This window comes from Simochromis diagramma, unplaced genomic scaffold (genome assembly GCF_900408965.1).
Source record: "Simochromis diagramma unplaced genomic scaffold, fSimDia1.1 OVJJ01000107.1, whole genome shotgun sequence".
Taxonomy (NCBI): Eukaryota; Metazoa; Chordata; class Actinopteri; order Cichliformes; family Cichlidae; genus Simochromis; species Simochromis diagramma.
Genome location: NW_024387209.1, coordinates 1930042 through 1947780, shown reverse-complemented (window position 1 = coordinate 1947780; position 17739 = coordinate 1930042). Strand labels below are relative to the sequence as shown.

General features: G+C 42.1%; 2 protein-coding genes across 9 annotated transcripts in view; one reads left to right on the top strand and one right to left on the bottom strand.

Annotated features, from left to right (window-relative positions):
• Positions 1-10193, top strand: part of agap1 (ArfGAP with GTPase domain, ankyrin repeat and PH domain 1) — a 173532-nt gene extending 163339 nt beyond the window's left edge. For 5 of the 7 annotated variants that reach the window (XM_040051519.1, XM_040051522.1, XM_040051520.1 and 2 more), the window contains 2 exons: positions 4933-5188; positions 5279-10193. In XM_040051519.1, coding sequence (XP_039907453.1) covers positions 4933-5188; positions 5279-5488 — 466 coding nt within the window. In that variant the 3' untranslated portion in view covers positions 5489-10193. The remainder of the gene's footprint in view (positions 1-4932; positions 5189-5278) is intronic. The other 2 variants (XM_040051524.1, XM_040051525.1) reach the window with 1 other exon arrangement.
• Positions 10194-13664: 3471 nt separating this feature from the next.
• gbx2 (gastrulation brain homeobox 2) lies at positions 13665-17236 on the bottom strand. 2 transcript variants are annotated; one of them, XM_040051527.1, is made up of 3 exons: positions 16054-17236; positions 15242-15247; positions 13665-14607 (listed from the first exon to the last, which is right to left on the bottom strand). In XM_040051527.1, the coding sequence occupies exons 1-3, from the start codon at positions 16515-16517 to the stop codon at positions 14004-14006; spliced, it is 1074 nt and encodes a 357-aa protein (XP_039907461.1). In that variant the 5' UTR covers positions 16518-17236; the 3' UTR covers positions 13665-14003. The 2 variants fall into 2 exon arrangements, with proteins under 2 accessions (XP_039907461.1, XP_039907460.1); XM_040051526.1 differs by lacking the exon at positions 15242-15247 and having other exon boundaries at positions 13665-14548; positions 15998-17236.
• Positions 17237-17739: the final 503 nt, after the last annotated feature.

Below are 17739 nucleotides of genomic sequence, written 5' to 3'. Positions count from 1 at the left end.
ACTGTCTCCAACAGAGACCGAGACCCAACACCACAACACAGCCGCTGATGGAGCTGTCAATCAACAGGTCCACTCAGCTAATGTTTCAACAGGGTGCAGCAGCTACACTAAGACACAAAGCCTCTTGAAAAGTTTATTATCATCCGTATAACTTCAGATTTTCAGTTTCCATCAAGAAAGTTGACTCTGCTGTTTTATTCTTCTGTTTTTCATTGCTAGCATCAACACAATCCAAAACACTAACTTAAAGGGTTTTATTTAAATAATGTAATTGTGATTGTCATGTTTAGCCAAAGGGATTCTTTCATTTTTATCCTCTATCAGAACAAACCGGAGTATGACCAATATCTAACTATGTTTAACGTCAGCAGAACATTGGATTTAAAGTTTGTTTGGATTTTGGAATTAAAACTGACGCCAAATACTCAGGAAGATAACATTACACACTTCCTGCTTGATTTTGATTTGGAGAAGGTGGTATGAACAAAAAGACAGCAGGAGGTGACAGAGTTGAAGGTGCTAACATTGTCATTGTTAGTGACCAGGATGGACAGGGTTAGAGACGAGTACATCGGAGGGACAGCTCAGGTTAGAGAGGTGAGGTTGAAATGGTTTGTACATGTGCAGAGGAGGGAGGGTGGATAATTGAAACTGGCAGGCCAGAGGAAAACAGGAAGACCTCAGAGAAGATTCATGGATGTTGTTAAAGTGGGTGAGATGGAGGCAGATGATCCGCTGTAGTGAAGCCAAAAGTCAAAGGAGTTAATGTTACCAAGTCACAATGCATTTTTTTAACTCGAGGGTCAAGACATCATACCTCACTGGTCACATTTCAATAGTAGTAGTAGGAAAAAAAGGTTTATTTTACTCCATAGTACTACCTAAATACAACTCAGTGCCTGTCTTTTCTGCACTTTAAAACTGTGCTGACAGACAGAGCCTCTTCTATTCTGTGTTGTGCGCTATTATTTAGCAAGTCACAAATGCACAACAACTCCTGTTTACACTCGCTGGATTGCAAATCAGGTCTGGTGTGACTTCTGCAACTTTCCAATTTGGAAATTCAACTTGACGGAGCGTTCTCACTGAAAATTCCAACTTTTAAACTTGTATCTGGTGTTTGTAGCTTTGTACTGAAAATCTTAGTTGTGAGAAGATTTGAAAACCTCGTAAAAAAAAACCTGCAGATTCTATTAGAACAGGACATCTGAGGTGAATAAAGTCTGGGATAAATTTAGATGCTACGGCTTTTATTAAGAACAAATTAGCAGATCAAACCACAGACCAGTGATGCCATGCCCAAAGCCATAATAAAAATTAAAGTAGCATTACAGCAATGAAATGGTGAAAACATGAACCACACAAAGGGACAGCCCACATGAGATCCTGTGAAAACAGCATAAACTGAAGGTCAGAGTCGTGTTCCTACTAATCGTCCGACATGAGCTCATTCAGGAGGAGCTCGAGTTTGTGTGAACGGAGCAGTGAGGACAGTAGAAACAGTAGATGCATGAAGGCTTGTTTCCTCTGGCTGGTGCAGTTTTTATCATTTAATTTAACTGACTGACACACACAAACACACATTATAACCCCTCTGGGCTCTGCTTGACATACTTGCAGTGTGTGTGTGTGTGTGTTTTCCTGTCACAAGCGATCTCACCGGGACTCATGTTTAATTATCTACCCAGCATGCCTTGGTGCAGGGGCACAGCTCTTTGTCTAATGGGATGTGAAAAGAGACACACACACACACAGATTAACACACAAAATATGAGCACGTACATTCAGACACATGTTAACACATAGTGTCACACACATGCACACACACACACACACGCTCTGTGTGGTTAATTAGTGCAATTAGCCTCTCCACTGTCCAGAGCTGTGTGTTTTCAAGACTCGTTAGCTCGTGATGAAGGAGAGTCACTGTTTACTGCGACACACACACACACCAAACACGCAGCCAAACAAACAACTACACATATGCTAAACAATAACCAAAACAAACGACTCGTACAAAAAATAAGAAGTCAATAAACTCTAAACGCTAAAAACTCTCCAACCAAAACACAAACGAACAGCAAGAATAAAATGCAAAATCAAATGTGCAGTAAACAAACCACAGAACAGAAGCTCAACAAATAACCAAACTCATATAAACATACTGTGAACAAACTACTAAACACTCCATAAACAAACACCCGCACACACTGTCAATAACCCAGCAAACAAAACCTCAATAACCACTCAAACATACAGTAAACAAATTCCAAATACATAAATAAATAAACCACCAAACAAATTGAAGAACCAAAAGAATGCTAAAGAAAAAACAAATAGGGAAAGATACAATTCAATTCTTATTTATATAGTGCTAAAATCACACCAGCAGTTGCTTCAAGGTGTTTCATACTGTAAAGTAAGGAGCCTACAACAATACAGAGAAAACCCCAACAATCAGATGACCTTATTAGCAAAAACATGGTGACAGTGGGAAGAATATCTCCCTTTTGACAGAAAGAAAATCAACAGCAGTACCAAAATAAACACAGATTCTAAAAGTTCAAGCTTCTACCGAGCAACCAACTATATTCAGAACCAAAACAAACACAGTAAACACATCCAGATCTGTGTGCCTGAGGTGACCACATTCTGTCTTTGATATCAGGCACCTAATTTGGCACCACTGACAACAGTGGGCTTTCTACCCCAACACCTCACTGGGTTGTCAAACCTGTTTTGGTTCTCAGGGGGTGCTAAGACAGAACTGAAGCTCTGTTGGTGAAAAAACAGGTACAGGTTATCTAAAAAAGCAGTGATGCTGGTATTTCAAGGCAGGACATTGATATATATGTGTTTGAATGTAAATGACATGTCATTTCAGGACATGTTAAGGACACCATTGGGTCAAAATACTGGTGAAGACCTGCTTTAAATATGATGGCAATAATACAAAATCTGCCATGCTTCTTCTTGAAGCCAGTCAGAAAAGAACAGTTTGTCTCTTTGAGCACCTAGGGTTGAGCCCTCTTCTTCTCTGACTTACATCGGCTCTCTGCAGCCCCTTAGCAACTCCGGTGGCGGGGGAAGGCATGCGTTTCCTGGGTCCAGTGGCCTCACATTTCCTCCCTGTCCTCTGGAGGACAGAAGGCCAGAGCCCTGCTGAGCACACACACCAACAAACATAGGCAGACACACACACCCAGCGACACCTCCAGGCTTTGTCCGGGGGCTGTCGGCCGTAGTCTGGAGCCCAGCCTCCCTACTCTCTCTCTGGGCTGGGGCAGGAAGGGAAAGCCCCCGGGACATTCCGTGATGCTAGCCGTCGCCACCACACCCCTGCACACACACTCACACTGGTATCCAGGAAGAGAGTTAATGAGATTCTGCAGGTTCCCACACTGACTGAAAACTTCTTTTTTAAACTTTTAACACTCGCTGTTCCCACAGTTTGTCTCCCATCAAGCCTCCCAGCATCCCCACTTTACTCCACACACTGCGCCAAATTTCATAATCACACAGATTCTTCTATCGGGAGACGATGGGTTGAGTCAGAGTTTAACAGGTGACTTAAGTGTAGAAAGTGCCGTAATCACAGTTAAGATCCAAGAACTGTTGTGTGTCCAAGGGTAAAGAATGGAAAAGCAAAAATAAACAGCTTTATTTGCATGATTGTGTGCAGAAATTGTGATTTGTAAGAGATCAACAAGAGGTCTGCAGTAATTTTACATTGACTCAAGTAGAAAGGGCACTGAAATTGTGATTCTATTTTCTAATCTGTGATGTTTTGAAGTGAAAGACCTAAAGCAGCAAGAGTTCCTGCTCAAAAAGCAGGTACATAGAGGCCAAAGTGACAGATGAGTTGGGTTAACTCAGCGTAAAGTATTCCTTTATACACTCTGTCATTTTAACTTGGTTGGTTGCTTGAGGGTTGAACCTTGAACTTGTTAGAGTGCCTTTGAACATGTAAGCATTGGATGACTGTCCATGTATAAAGAGATTTGTTTGAGGCCCATAGCATGTAGCTGACAGCTGATCACTCGTAGACACTCTGGTTGCATATTTTGTGCCCCATCATCTATCAATAAAGCAACATCCTTCACTCATGCTGGCATTCACATCAGTCCTTTACCTTGCTGACTAAAGACTTCTCAGTTACAAGTTGGTAGTCGATGAGCGTGCAAACCCAAACCGAACCACAGAAAGTCGAGGCTTCACTATGTTACTATGGTTATGGTTCAGTTCACTGTTGATATTGAAAACTACCTAAACAAACAATAATCTAAAGGAATCCAATCAAATCTAAAGAACAGTCAAGCCAAATTTAGATGAACGATTATTTGGGTGCCAGTAAAAAATGAGTGAGGCAGTAAGAAGAGTTTTTAACCTCTACTCTTTCTCCATTTCCTGCAACCTCCCATCTCACCCCTGAAGGATGTGTTGTTACTGGATGAGAATAGAGTAGAGGGGCAAGGGAGGAGGGGGGACAGCTCAATATCTCTCCCCTAGGGCAGTTCTGCCCCCCCCTCACACTCCCTCCTCTCTGTCCTCTCTCTGGACTAATCCCAGCAGGCTGAATGAGCTGCTGTTTACACGGAGGGATTAGAGCAGAGATTAGAGCGATCAGAGTTGTGGATTAGACAGATCAGCAGTTAATGATACTCGATCGGCGAACAATGCGTCCACGTCCTTTGGCCTTTCACCACGTCTGTCCCTCTGCCTCTCGCTGTGTCTTATTTTACACTCAGAGGAAGAGTTTAAGGGCAAAAAACGCTTGTTTAGTTGTTGTATTAAAGCTAAATTTACGTCCAAATCAAAAGCAAAAAAGTCTGTTTACAGCTTCATGTTTCGGGCAGCAATATGACACTTCATGCTACAGCCATTAGATAGCTGTCAGTTCTTAAAGGTGTCCGTTTCTCTTTTCTCCATCAGGGAGGAGCGTGAGCGCTGGATCCGGGCAAAGTACGAGCAGCGTCTCTTTCTGGCGTCGCTGCCCTGCACTGATCTCCCGCTGGGCCAGCAGCTGCTGAGGGCAACCGCCGAGGAGGATCTACGTGCAGTCGTGCTCCTGCTTGCTCACGGGTCCCGACAGCAGGTCAACGAGACCTGCGGAGAAGGAGATGGACGCAACGCGCTGCACCTGGCTAGCCACAAGGGCAACGTGGTCATCACGCAGCTCCTTATCTGGGTAAGAAAAAACAGTGCTGGTATTCCAGTAATTCTGGGCTTTAAAGGCAGGAGATGATTGATGACTATCCCTCTCTGATTCTTTCTGCAGTACGGCGTGGACTTGATGGCAAGGGACGCCCACGGCAACAGTGCAATGGCATATGCTCGCCAGGCCAGCTGTCAGGAGTGTGTGGACACGCTGGCTCAGTATGGCTGCCCAGATGAACGCAACCCCCTAATGGCCACACCCAACCTTTCACGCCGCAACACCAATCGCAACAACAGCTGCAGCAGCGCCGGCAGTGCCGCGCTCATATGACCAGACAGTTTCCTGTGATGACTCTGAGAAAAATAAACAAACTTCGATTTGGGAGTATCCTGAGCGTTTTATTTTGGGAACCACTACTTTAGCTTTGCCCACCTCACCTGACAACCACCAGTAAACTGATCACAGGTCAGTGGTGACGCTGCGGCCAGGCGTCTGTTTAGGAGAAGAAGTCTAAAGCATGTTGGGAAACATAGCCCACGATCATCAAAGCATTTTGGGAAATGGTCACACGACTTGTGCAGGTCAATGAGTTATATTGTACCTCATCACACAGCCTCAGATTTCACACTACAAAGGCCAGTTCCCGCTCAGACTCAACAACAAACTGAACTCAAAGCATATCATCTTCTGTCCACAACCTGAAACTGTGAGATCAAATCAATGAGAAGGAAACTCAACTCTTCGTATCTTCTTTGAGGCAGCCACCCATCAACATCATCTTCACTGCAAATCTCTCGAGGATTCTTTACGACCTCTTCACCTTCTTTCAGCTGTCATTTTTTTAAATTTTCTGCAAACAAACCGGCTTTACACATTTTTGTTCTTTTTTTTTTTTAATGTGAAAAAAATCTTGATGTTAAAAAAAAATATCAGCTTAGAGGTAAAACATAAGTGTGATAGATCGCATGTCCTAGACACTTTTTCTACTTTAATTTAAGGCATTTTTCTCGACTGTGTATATTGTATCTCGATGTGCATTGCTGGACCAATGGTAAAAAATGCTAACAGGGGAAGGGTTTTTGTTTTTCCTTTTTTTTAAGCTATTGGGTGTATAAAGTCATTAAGTGTACAGAAGCTCTTGCCAGGCTCAGGGACTGGGGACTGTCGATCGTCAGCGCTCATTGTCTTTTTTCCCAGCGAGTTCTTTAGATGAAACAACCTGTTTTCACTTCACTTACTTCCGACTACATTCAGATTTTTGTCAACACTCAAGTTGCTCAAAATTGCTGGCTTCACTTAATTGGTTGGATGCCTAAGGCATCGAACCAAGAGATCGATTGGTGGCCCTCTGGCAGCCACTGGTCACTGGTTGGCAACTGGTCGCTAGAGGTTGCTGGCAGTCACTAGGTGGTTGCAAAGAGGTGTACAGTACTGTACTGAAAACCTTCTTGCAATTGTTTGGAAGACTCTCCTTGTCTGCAAACACTGACCAATTACTTGCCAAGCGATAGTAAAACTGCAAAGGGTGCGACAAAAGCTGGAAATGGGGACCATTCGGCTTCAACGTAAAAGTTGCACTTTTTGAAACATGTTTGTTGCATTATTCATTAATCACCATAAGAGCAAAGTGGTCGATCGAGCGGTTGAACATTTTTCTGTATTTTGTCGATAGTTTGTGGCATAAGTTGGTTTATAAATTTGGTTTGCCATCCACATCCTGGCTCAGCTGGGAATTAACCTGCTGATAAGCATCTATATGTAGGATTTCAAACCTTTTCTTATGCTGAAGGTTTTATCGTCTGAACTGAGTGAACTGTAAGCATCTTAAACCCAAACCTGGTTTACATCCTGATGAAAAAGCATTTAATCTGAACTCTGTCCCTGAAGTTAATTTTATTAATGTAAAAAAATGGAAAAGATACAGAAGCAGCTGTCGGAGCAAAAAAGGGAAATTATTGTCTTCAGGTGTTTTTGTTTTTGTTTTTTGTTTTTTGTTTTTTTTAATGTTTGCTATCTATCCAGACACAATGATGGGGAGACGGTTGGTGGCCCCTGCCATCACCGCCACTTTTTTATCTATCCCGTCCAATCAGGCAGTCTCCCTGATCTGCTCAGCGAATCACTAAGAAGGGCTTCTTTTTCTTCTTCTCTGGTCTGAAAACGTCTTTGTTGTAAATAATCCTCCTCTCTTTCTCTGTCGCTTTCTCTCTTTCATTCGAAGCATCATGTAAATTAGAGAACACAGTAAGTACTTAGAGTATGTGAGGTTGCAGAGTGGAAGTGGTTTATTCTAATGTGTTATAGTATGGTTTTGGCTCTGTGCTGAACCATGAAGAAACCAGGAAGAAAAACTTTTGCAGGTGTCTAAACCTGTGGTTCCCAACATGAGAATCTTTACAGACTAAAGGGTCAACGGACGGTTTACAGCAAAGGAAATCAGAAAATACAGATCCAAGTTGCTTTTTTAATGAGAAAGAACAAACCCAAAGGGAAGCTTATAAAACATCTACATCTTCTCAAATTTAGGTCTACCCTGACTTTAACAAATGTGGTAAAAATTAAGTTAAGACGCAGTATAAAAGTGTTGAGTTTACTTTTGGGGGCATTTGGGGCCACAATAGCACTAGATGTGGTTGAGTTTGAGTCAGGCTCAAATCTGATTATTTAATGAGCACATGGACAAAGTCAAGCTGGACAGTGGACAGCATACATTAAGACTACCCTGAATGTTTATGGATGTGTTTACATTTGTCCAATTGGTCTGCATGGCCATTAACTGTTAGACAAGATGAAGTTTACTTCATACTAGCCCTTATATTTTAAAATCACCATGAGCTAGAAATGTTGGGAACCACTGGCACAAAGGTCCATTTGGATTAAATGATAGGGTTGCAGGTTAATTTCAGGTGTTTTAAAAACACCTTTCTTAATCCTGGTGATATAGATTCTTCCGTTGGTTGTTGAAATGTGTAGAATGAAGGCCTTCAGGTGAAGATGGTTGGGGAACTAGTTTCCCAAACTCAACATTTATGTGATGATTCAGACAGTATGCTGCTCCTCAGCTCGGATCTTCAACTTTCTCCTGTTTCGCCCTCTAATGTAAATGTTGCTGCAGCGGTTGAGTAGCAGCTCTCAACCCGACTGTGTATCCAAGCAATATTCATAAAAACCTTCACGCTCACATCCTAACTTTCTATGCTAACATCGCTTTAATATTCACATGAAAACACAAAAACACACTGTAGAAATGGAAGAAGGATCAAAAAGCAAGAAACAAATGTTTTTCTATCAACATGAACACATTTGTCCTCCTTTTGCCTTTTTTGTTTTTGCACGCCTGCCTTGATGTTCCTAATTTTTGTTGTTGCTATACGTGTCACGCTCCATTTTACTTACCAGTCATCTTCAAGACGCCGTTCTATTTCCTGTAAATGACAAACCAAGACTATTATTTTTATTGGATGATTTTAGTTTGTTTTCATATCTGACCCATCCCACAGCTGTCCAGAAACAGGACAGGGAAAAAAGACGTCCATTTATTTATGACAGAAATGCACTAATTTACTGCTTTATTTCATCTATCTTAAACACAACTCTTCTACCATCTTCCTTTATGTTCTATCAGTAACTGACATTGGCTTTTTCTAAGCGGTGGCGGCTTCAGGTTGTTTTCTTTAGAATAAAATTGTATTTATTTTATTTTAAAATCGTGTGAGCAGAAAAATTTGAAGTGTAATTAATAATAATGCTAACTGTAGATAGTAGTAAACAAACTAACGAGAGCATTGCGCTAGAGTTTCCGTTTACAAGCGCTTGTTAATGCAACTAGAGATCAGTTAGCTGGTGATAGCTAATAGAGAGGAGGTGAACATTAGTTGTCACTTTGCTGCAGATTTATGCTCATTCAGGTTTGAGACTCAAAGCTAAAATCGAAAAATTGCTGAGTCATCTGTCACCTAAGCTAACACCTAGCAGTGAGCAAGCCAGCATTGTTTTAGGTTAACAGTGCATTTCCCCTTCTAAATATTAATCAAATAAATAGTGAAATAGGAATAGAGAATCGAAACATCGAGGCTCATAAGCTGTAGATATGTTAACTGAACTAAGCTAAGTGAGGGGAAGAGGGGCATAAGCTAAACTTCCCACCATAAAAATGCAAACTGTGACAAACATTGTTTTAAAAAAGATTTTCCCAGCTTCCAAGTAAACAATCTAAGTCAGTCATCTGCTTTCCATTAGAAGTTTAGCAGAACATGAAAACAATATGTGGATAATAGAAACATGGTGTGAAGAGCAGCTAGCTAAACTCTGCTAGCAGAGCATATGGGGTGCTGTATCTCCTTGAATATGAAGACTTGACTCTTCACAGATGTTTCTGTTGTTCCGTTCACATTTTCTTAGTCTCATAATTGAGGAGAAAACATAGAAAATATCTGTTTTTGTGTATATTTTGAAGCTAAAACATGCTGTGAAGCTCCAGCTAGCGGTCAGTTAGCTCAGTGGCCAGTAGCATGGCGCAATATGTTTCCTAGCCTAGGATCTTTCGGCTGAAGCCGCCTGCGTGTAGATAAATTATGTCATGGTAACTGCGTTAATATGTCTGCACTGCTCTCGCCACCGCCAACACTTGTACATAGACATCAACAGAACGAAGAAATAATATGGTCAATGTCTAGTTGTGTTACCTCATGTAGCCTCCTTAACCCCACCCAACTGGGCTGTCCACTACATTATTTATAAATGCACCCCTCGAGGAAGACTCGGCCCCCTTAAACCTACATTTTTGTATAATTTTCTCCATCCACTTTTTATTATTGTTGTTCTGATTTATCATCCAGACACATTATTGTTCTTATTGTCACTGTTAATCTAATAATTATTATTATTGTTGTTGATGTTGTTGTTATTATTGTTATTGAATTTTTGTTTGATGTACAGTACCGTTGTATGAAAATTCTACCTAATACAGAGTCTTCTACTGTAATGTGTCTCTTTTCAATAAAGACAAGAATAATGCTTCTTATTATAACTTGAAGTGTGTGTGTGGTCAGTGTTTTTGAAGTGGATGTCTTCAATATTTAGGCATGTATTTCATATTTTTTTTCATTTCCTGGTTACACCTGTGGGAATTTTACTTTGGTTTATATTAGTTTTCTCTATTTGTGGTGTAGGAGGTGGAAAACGAGTATTACCATAATGTAAAAGTATACATAAAACCACATAAACCACTCTGATGTGGTACTTTACAAAGTTCATTAGTTCTGATTAGCCCACAAATCATTAAAATGATGAAACAAGTCAAAGTTTAAGAATGGTTGAGATTTTGCCCCGTAACCATCTCTGAGGTTTGCAGAGAATGGGCCAAAAGAGTGAGGGTTAGGGTTAGTCTAGTAAGCGGCAGTTCTTTGGGAGAAAATATCTTTTCCCAGGTCAGAGGAGAATGGCCAGACTTCTTTGAAGGCAACAGCAACTAAAATCACCACTCATTGCAACCACAGTATGTAGACGAGCATCACTGACCACACAACATGTAGAAGCAGCAGAAGACCAAAGCGGCTCACAATTCACACATGCTCACCAAAACTTGACAATAGAAGATAAAAATAAATGTTACCTGGTCTGATGAGCCTCAGTTTCTGCTGTGACATTTAGATGGAAGGGTCAGAATGCGGTGTCAGATTTACACCAAAATGAGGTTTTACTTCTCACCACTAAAGCAGAAATTTTTCAGTTGTTGGATATGTACCCACTAGATTTTTAGCATCTTTCGTCCATTGTTATGGTATCTTCATCAGCAGGTGACACTCAAGCAAAGTCTCTTTTTGTTTATTTTTTACTCAAAATTATTATTATTATTCTATAAGAAACCTGACAATTTTTGAATTATTCAAATTTAAAATGAGTGATTTTTTTTAACTGGAGTTTGAGAGACTCAATCATGTTAAAAGTTTTAGCTTCAAAAAGCTAAAGTTAACATTTTCCAGAGTGTTAAAGATTCAGAAATCAATATATTTGTTGTTTTGTCATTATTAGAAACTCACTTGTTTGTTTTCGGTTATTGTGGGATGGAAATCTAAAATGAGAGAAGGGATGGGGTTGTTTTTTAAGTCCTAAAAAGAGTTTTTATTACATCAAACTCAAACAAGTTATTGCTTGATGAAAATTTAAAATTAGGGATTTTTTCAGTGGGAGTTTTGAATGAGAGAATCTGTCAGCTTTTCCAAGGGCTTCTGGGAATCGTTTAATTCCAGGAGTCTCAGTGATCTCCCTGTGGTGACCACCACAGAAGAAGAAGAAGGAGAAGATGCGTTTTGGCCTCCTTGACGTCAGAATTAATCAGCAGGAGCTGAGCTGCAGCCGGGCGAGTTGGTGTTAATTCAGGGAGGCGGGGGTAGCTGGGCTGAGGCTGATCCCCCGGGTCTCATTTATCAGTCGCCTGCGACGGCTCGAGTTGATTACAATTTGCAAAAAAGAAAAAAAGTCATTAGAGTCGCAGGCAGCGCTGACTTTTCACACTGTGCAGGGTCCAGTCCGGATTTAGGTTTCTGTCGCCTTACTCTGAGCTCACATCTGGTTTTTATTGACACTTAGAGTCACATTAATTCAGAATTCCTCATCCACAGCTCTGACGTCACGACAATCATCACAATTACGCAACGGGTGAAGACAGAGCCTTTACTTCCTCGCTTATAACCAGGGTCCATGTAGAAACTGTAGAGTTTAAGCGGGAAGCTAACGTTAGAGCAGAAAGAAACTAGATTTAAAGATGCAGTCATTCATTTAGATTTGGCCAAATTGCTAATTGTGGGTGAGATGATGGATTTGACTCAGGCTGCTGCACATGAGAACATTTTTTCTGGTATAGAGTGTGACGGTGCCAGTATTTTGAGGAGTAAAAGTGTCGGAAATTTACCTTTAAATTTCCCGCATTTCTGTATAAAAACAGACTAAGTAAACGTTAAATTACTATAATTTTACAAGTGAAAACAACCCGAAGAACATTTGTTATTTTCTTCATTAAGAGTCTGAAATGTGCAATAAATTTTCATTTTATGGAGATTATTTTTTTAATGTGATAATAGGCCTAAACAGCGCATGCGTCAGTGCGCACAGGCGCATCTACATCCAAACTGACTCCTGGGTTTCACTCTGAGGATTTAATTTTGTTTCAGGTAAACTTCAGAGCCAATCAGGACGCAGTTTCTGATATCAGGCGAGAACGTGAGGCCTCATGCCGCCCCCCCACCCCAACCACCAACGCCGCTATGCAGGCACGTGCAGCTGGTGGGATGACGTCACGTTCAGGTGAATTTCTCCTCTTCCTTTTTTTTGTTTAGCCGCTGATGTTTTAGGATAATGCTCTCGGTGGAGACGCCATGGCGCGCTCCCGTTTGCCTGAAACTTTGTTAATATGCTACGAGAATGCGCAATTCAGTCCGCGCAACAGGCTGAAAACATAAACACACATCAAAGTTTAACGACATTGTAATACTGTTTTCATTTTTTTAACAATTAAAATTTAAAGTGCACTCAAACTGCAGTTTAAAGCAAATTATAAATAAATATAATAAAACGTTTTAGAATTTAATCTTTAACCTAGTTTTTCTGACTCATTTCAGCTTTGTTGCGTTTCCTTCATGTCTGAAATCAGCTTTAAGGCCTTCAGAATAAAAAATAATAATAATCTAGACATTTATTTTGTAAAAAATACAAACTTCCGGCCTAGCTGTCATTGATGATGTTGGTAAAAAATGCCCGTGTTTTTTATTTATTTATTTTAAACTAAAGTGGCAGGAAGATGAAGATGATTTCCGGGCATGAATGGAGACACTGCAGCTGTTCAACATCTGATCATCTTTTAATTCACACTTTAATTCATCTTTTTTTTTGTTTCTCGTCACAAGTTTTGTGTAAATAAATTAGCAGCTTCATTCAGTCCAAACAAACAGAAACACACGACTCCTCTGCTTGGTCCCGGAAGTATGTACATGTGGGGGTAGGAGGGGAGGGGGTGTGGGTTGATCAACATGTTGCCGAAACAACCCGTCAGTCTGAGTCTTCCTCCTCCTGCCGCAATTTTCTCTCTCTGTCTCTTTTTTGTTTTTGGTGCCGCTCAGTCACGCGCTCAGGCTTCAGGTGTTCTTTTATTTATTTATTTTTAACTTCCTGCAGAGAAGAAGAAGTCCGGAGTCAGCCTCTGCAGTCAGTCGGGTTCCTAGTTTGTGGAGATGTCCACAGTGTTTTATGATCAAACCAACTCCGTTCAGAAAAAGCGGAATTTTTTTGCATCGGTGCCGCAGTTTGAAAAAGAAAAAAGAAAAGAATCGCACCTCTTTAAACAGTGATGAATAATAATTATTTTCAGATTTTACTTTTTATTTTTTCTGATTTCTCACTTCAATGATGTAAAATTATTTTATAAAAATCAAATGAAATGTACTAAAGATAATTATTATCGCAAAGATATCCCGAAAGTAATAGCGCTACAGTGAGAAGATTTTTAAAGATTTTACTTCATGAAAAATAATCACATGATTATTTTGAATTATCCTCCTTCATGTTTGACTTTGTCACATTTTCAGATCATTTTTATTCACTTCATTTGATATTTTTTCTTTTCTCTAAGCTTCGATGAAAGAAATCTGTTAAAAAAGAAACTATAAAAATATTAAACCCATCACATTAAACTCATTCACGTTTCTTTCTTTTCTTTCTCTCCTTTTTTTAATGAGTTCTGCGATTTTTGAAAATCTTGAATCCGGTATTTTCACAATAAAACAACCCCTCCCCCCTTAAACGCGGCTCGCGGCCTCTCAGTCCGGCCTCGGTCCTCCCGCTTCTTCTTCTACGGTCTGGCCTGCTCCATCTGCTGGTGCTGACTCCTTATTGCGAAGCGGCTCACGTGCACGGGGATGGGCACCACTATTTTGGGGTTCCGGGATGGCTCCCCGGACTTGTTGTTCACGTTTCCAGCCTTCACGCGTTTCCACTTCGCGCGCCGGTTCTGGAACCAGATCTTCACCTGCACTTCGCTCAGCTTGAGCGCATGCGCGATCTGGGAGCGCTCGGTGAGGGACAGGTACTTCTTGCAGTGGAACTCCTTCTCCAGCTCCAGCAGCTGCTCGCTGGTGAACGCCGTCCTCCTCCGTCGGTTCTTCCCGCCGCCTCCGCCCCCCGCGCCTCCTCCTCCCGTCCCGGAGCCGCCGCCGGGGGGCCCGTGCAGGTGCGGCCCTTCATCCAGACCTCCCCCTCCTCCGTCTCCGTCCTCTTTGTGGCACATGGAGGTGAGGTTGTCGTCCGAGCTATAGTCCAGGTCGCTGTCCATGGAGAAGCTCTCGTCCTTCCGGCCGCACTCCTCCTCCTTGGAGTCTTCTTTGCTGTGTGCTCTGACTGTGAGGAAGAGGAGGGACACACAGCACCACCAGTGAGACCAGGAAAAAACCAACAAACTTTATCAGTTTAAGGCAGAAACAAAAGTGACAAAAAGTCACCAAAATATTTAAACGCGCTTCTTCCGTTTTCCCTTCTTAATTTCACAGTTTTGATGCTTCTTTACAAAAGATTTCTGATTATTTTATTCTGAATAATAAATTAAGCGACCCAACAAAATAATTTTCTCTCACAATCTGCACTTTTTATTAATCGCAAAGTTTAATTTACAGCTATTTCATGTAAGAAATCAGCGAAAATGCGCATTTAAGATTTCTTTAAATGCTCCGCGTGTTTGGAGGGAAATTGATTAACATGTAAAAGCCAAAAACTTTATATTTTTCTAAATATGTTAAGAAGAAAAGTTCTGTGAGAGATATGTTAGGAGGAGATGCTGTTAGAATAATTAAATATGAGGTTAGATTTACATTTTTAATGCGAAACTGTGACGTGTGGAAGCTGAAGGGGTGAGGAGGGCGGTGGCTGCGTTGGGGGTGGAGGTATGTGCGTGGTGGGGTTAGGGGTGCAGTTGTCGTGTCTCGTGTCAATATCCATCATGAGGTTAGTGTGGCTCCAAAGAACGCGCTCTGTGAGGATTTTTATTTTCACGCGTAATTACGCGCGGAGTGTCTCTGGGCAGCCTTTCCCCCGCACCTCCCCCTCAGCGTGACACTCTAAGGTGTCAGAGATCATCACAAATAAGGGACCCGAGAGGGAACAAATGTGTTTGTTTTATATGAGGAAGCAATAAAAGCGGTGGCGCAGGATTTTTTTTCTTCCCTGTCAGTGAACATTCAAATCAGGATGATTTATCGGCAAAGACAAAAATCAATCAGAATAATTTCAATAATTATTAGAGATTAAATCGACCCACATGGATCCCACTTTATAAGAATTGTGAAGTTTGGTTTTTAAAATAAATTAATTATTGTTATTATTGTTATTTCTTTTAAAGCTTTAAAATGTTGATTTACAGAAATTAAAAATGAGCGCTGGGCCTGCGAATAATTCCCGAATAATTTATTTTGAAAACGCAAATAAAAACGTTTAAAATCACTGAAGAAAATCAAATTTAAATGTCCCAGTTTCTTTTTGAAAATCGTCGTTAAAAAGCATATATATATATATATGTGTGTGTGTGTGTGTGTGTGTGTGTGTGTATATATATAATTTTTTTTTTAGTTAATTTCTTGCTTCAATAAAACAGATCAAACCTGGACGGTTTTTGTTTAAACACGTGAAACTCTGTAAACAATGAGGAAATATTCTCGCGTTTCAGCTTCATTTATTTCTCAACATAACATCTCATCAAACGAACTAAAGTCTTTAAAATTAGGATTTTTTTCCTTCACTGAAATCAGATAAAATGATGAATTCTTCAGCGGGAAACGGGATGAGGAACCCGCCTACCTGTGGATGCGTGTACCGGCGTGTCCGTGTCGTGGAAACCCGGCAGCACCGCAGACTCCTTCCCCTGCAGGAAGCTCTTTCCGTCCTCCGCGTCCAGCCGCAGCTCCTGAGCTTTGTCGAAGACCGCATGCAGTGCCTGAGAGCCGAACTTCCTGGCTGCCTCCTGGTGCTGCTGGGACGGGGAGAAGCCGCCGGGGAGCGAGGCCATGAGGGTAGAGGTGAGCGCCATGCCCTGCGTCAGGCCCTGCGTCAGGCTGGAGCAGAAGCCGCTCTGCAGGCTCGGGATCTGGGGGTGCGGGTGATGTCCGGTGGGGAGCGCCTGTTGGAGGCCCGGGGGTGGCGGTGGGGGCGGCTGGAGCACCACCGACCGGTATGGCATGAACATCGGGTACCCGGTGTAGACGAAGTGTCCCGGGCTGGGCTGAGGAGGCCCCCCGATCAGAGAGTCAATGCTGAAGGCGGTGGTGCTTCCGAGTGGCCGCTGCATCACCATGAAGGACGGACTGAACGCTGCGCTCATATGAACGACCGCTGGAGCTCGGAGGAGACCGGAGAGGAGTCGCTGCGGGCGGAGGAGCCGCGGGGGTCACCGCCGTTGTAAGGAAAGCCCACAGAGGCTCAGAGGAGCGATAATCCCAGCAGAGAAGAGCATCCCATCAGTGCGGCGGAGGAGAGAGAGTCCCTAAGAGGAGCCGAGAGAGCAACACTTCTTCCTCCTGATTTTAGTTTCCACACAAAAAACAAAACCAGAGAATCCACTGTGCGTGTTTCCGCTCGCACTGACGCACAGTGCGCACCTCAGGGTCCCGCGCCGCTCCACTTCAACTTGACCGGACCCGGTGTCACAGCAGCGGGCTCTTCTCCCTTACTCATGCGCTGACACGGTGTGGGTTTGTGTGTGTCCTCGGTGTATGTGTCTGTAAGCGTGTGTGTTTTTTCACCCACTCGGCGCGCGTCCAGCAGTGTTTTGGATTTAAATTGCGCTCCCCTCAGTTTAATTGCGCTGCCTTCTCCGAGAGGGCTCCTCCCCACTCCCCGCGCTCTACGCGCTGATTGGCTGGCTGAGATGACGCGACAGGGCGGCTTTGGTATCCTGGATGAATGGCAATTACACAGAGTGGAACCTCGGGCCATTTAGGCCCGAGAAAACACATCATTGTAAATAATAAGCTACAGATACAGATCATTTAAAAATCCGCATAAATCACCAGGTAATAGTGATCCGGCCAATAATGGGAGCTCCTGAGCTGCAGGATTTATGTGCACAGTGATGTTTAGAGCCTTTTTGTAGACACAGAGGAAAGATGCTTTAGTTCAATTCATTTTTTTTCTTGGACATTCATCAGAGTGTTGTAGCTGCTTCATGTTCCTCCTTGAAGGCTGGACAGCAGGCTTAAAGTCAAAGCTTCTTTGTCCTTCTCTGGCTGAGAGTTAAAAGCCTCTTTGGTGCCTGACATTCACCTACATCTGTGATGACATCCATCCTTTCATAACCAAATCATATATGTTTGTTTTTAAACATTAGATGGCAGAGAATTTTCTTTTTTTCTGTGGAGGGTCAGATCAGACTGCTGGCATAAAGAAAGGTTCTCTGTAAAAGCGTGCTAAGAATTAATTCTGTAATTTGTAGTTTCACCCGATGGCGGCAGTCTTGTCTTGCTGTTTCAGCAGCTAAATCCAGACACTATGATTCAGAAGTTTGTCTGTTTGTCTTGTTGTCATATCACATTGTAATGCTCCAG

What these genes read in the sequence shown, in the direction of transcription:
- gbx2 (XM_040051527.1), bottom strand. Translation starts at nt 16,517, where the DNA reads ATGAGCGCAGCGTTCAGTCCGTCCTTCATGGTGATGCAGCGGCCACTC.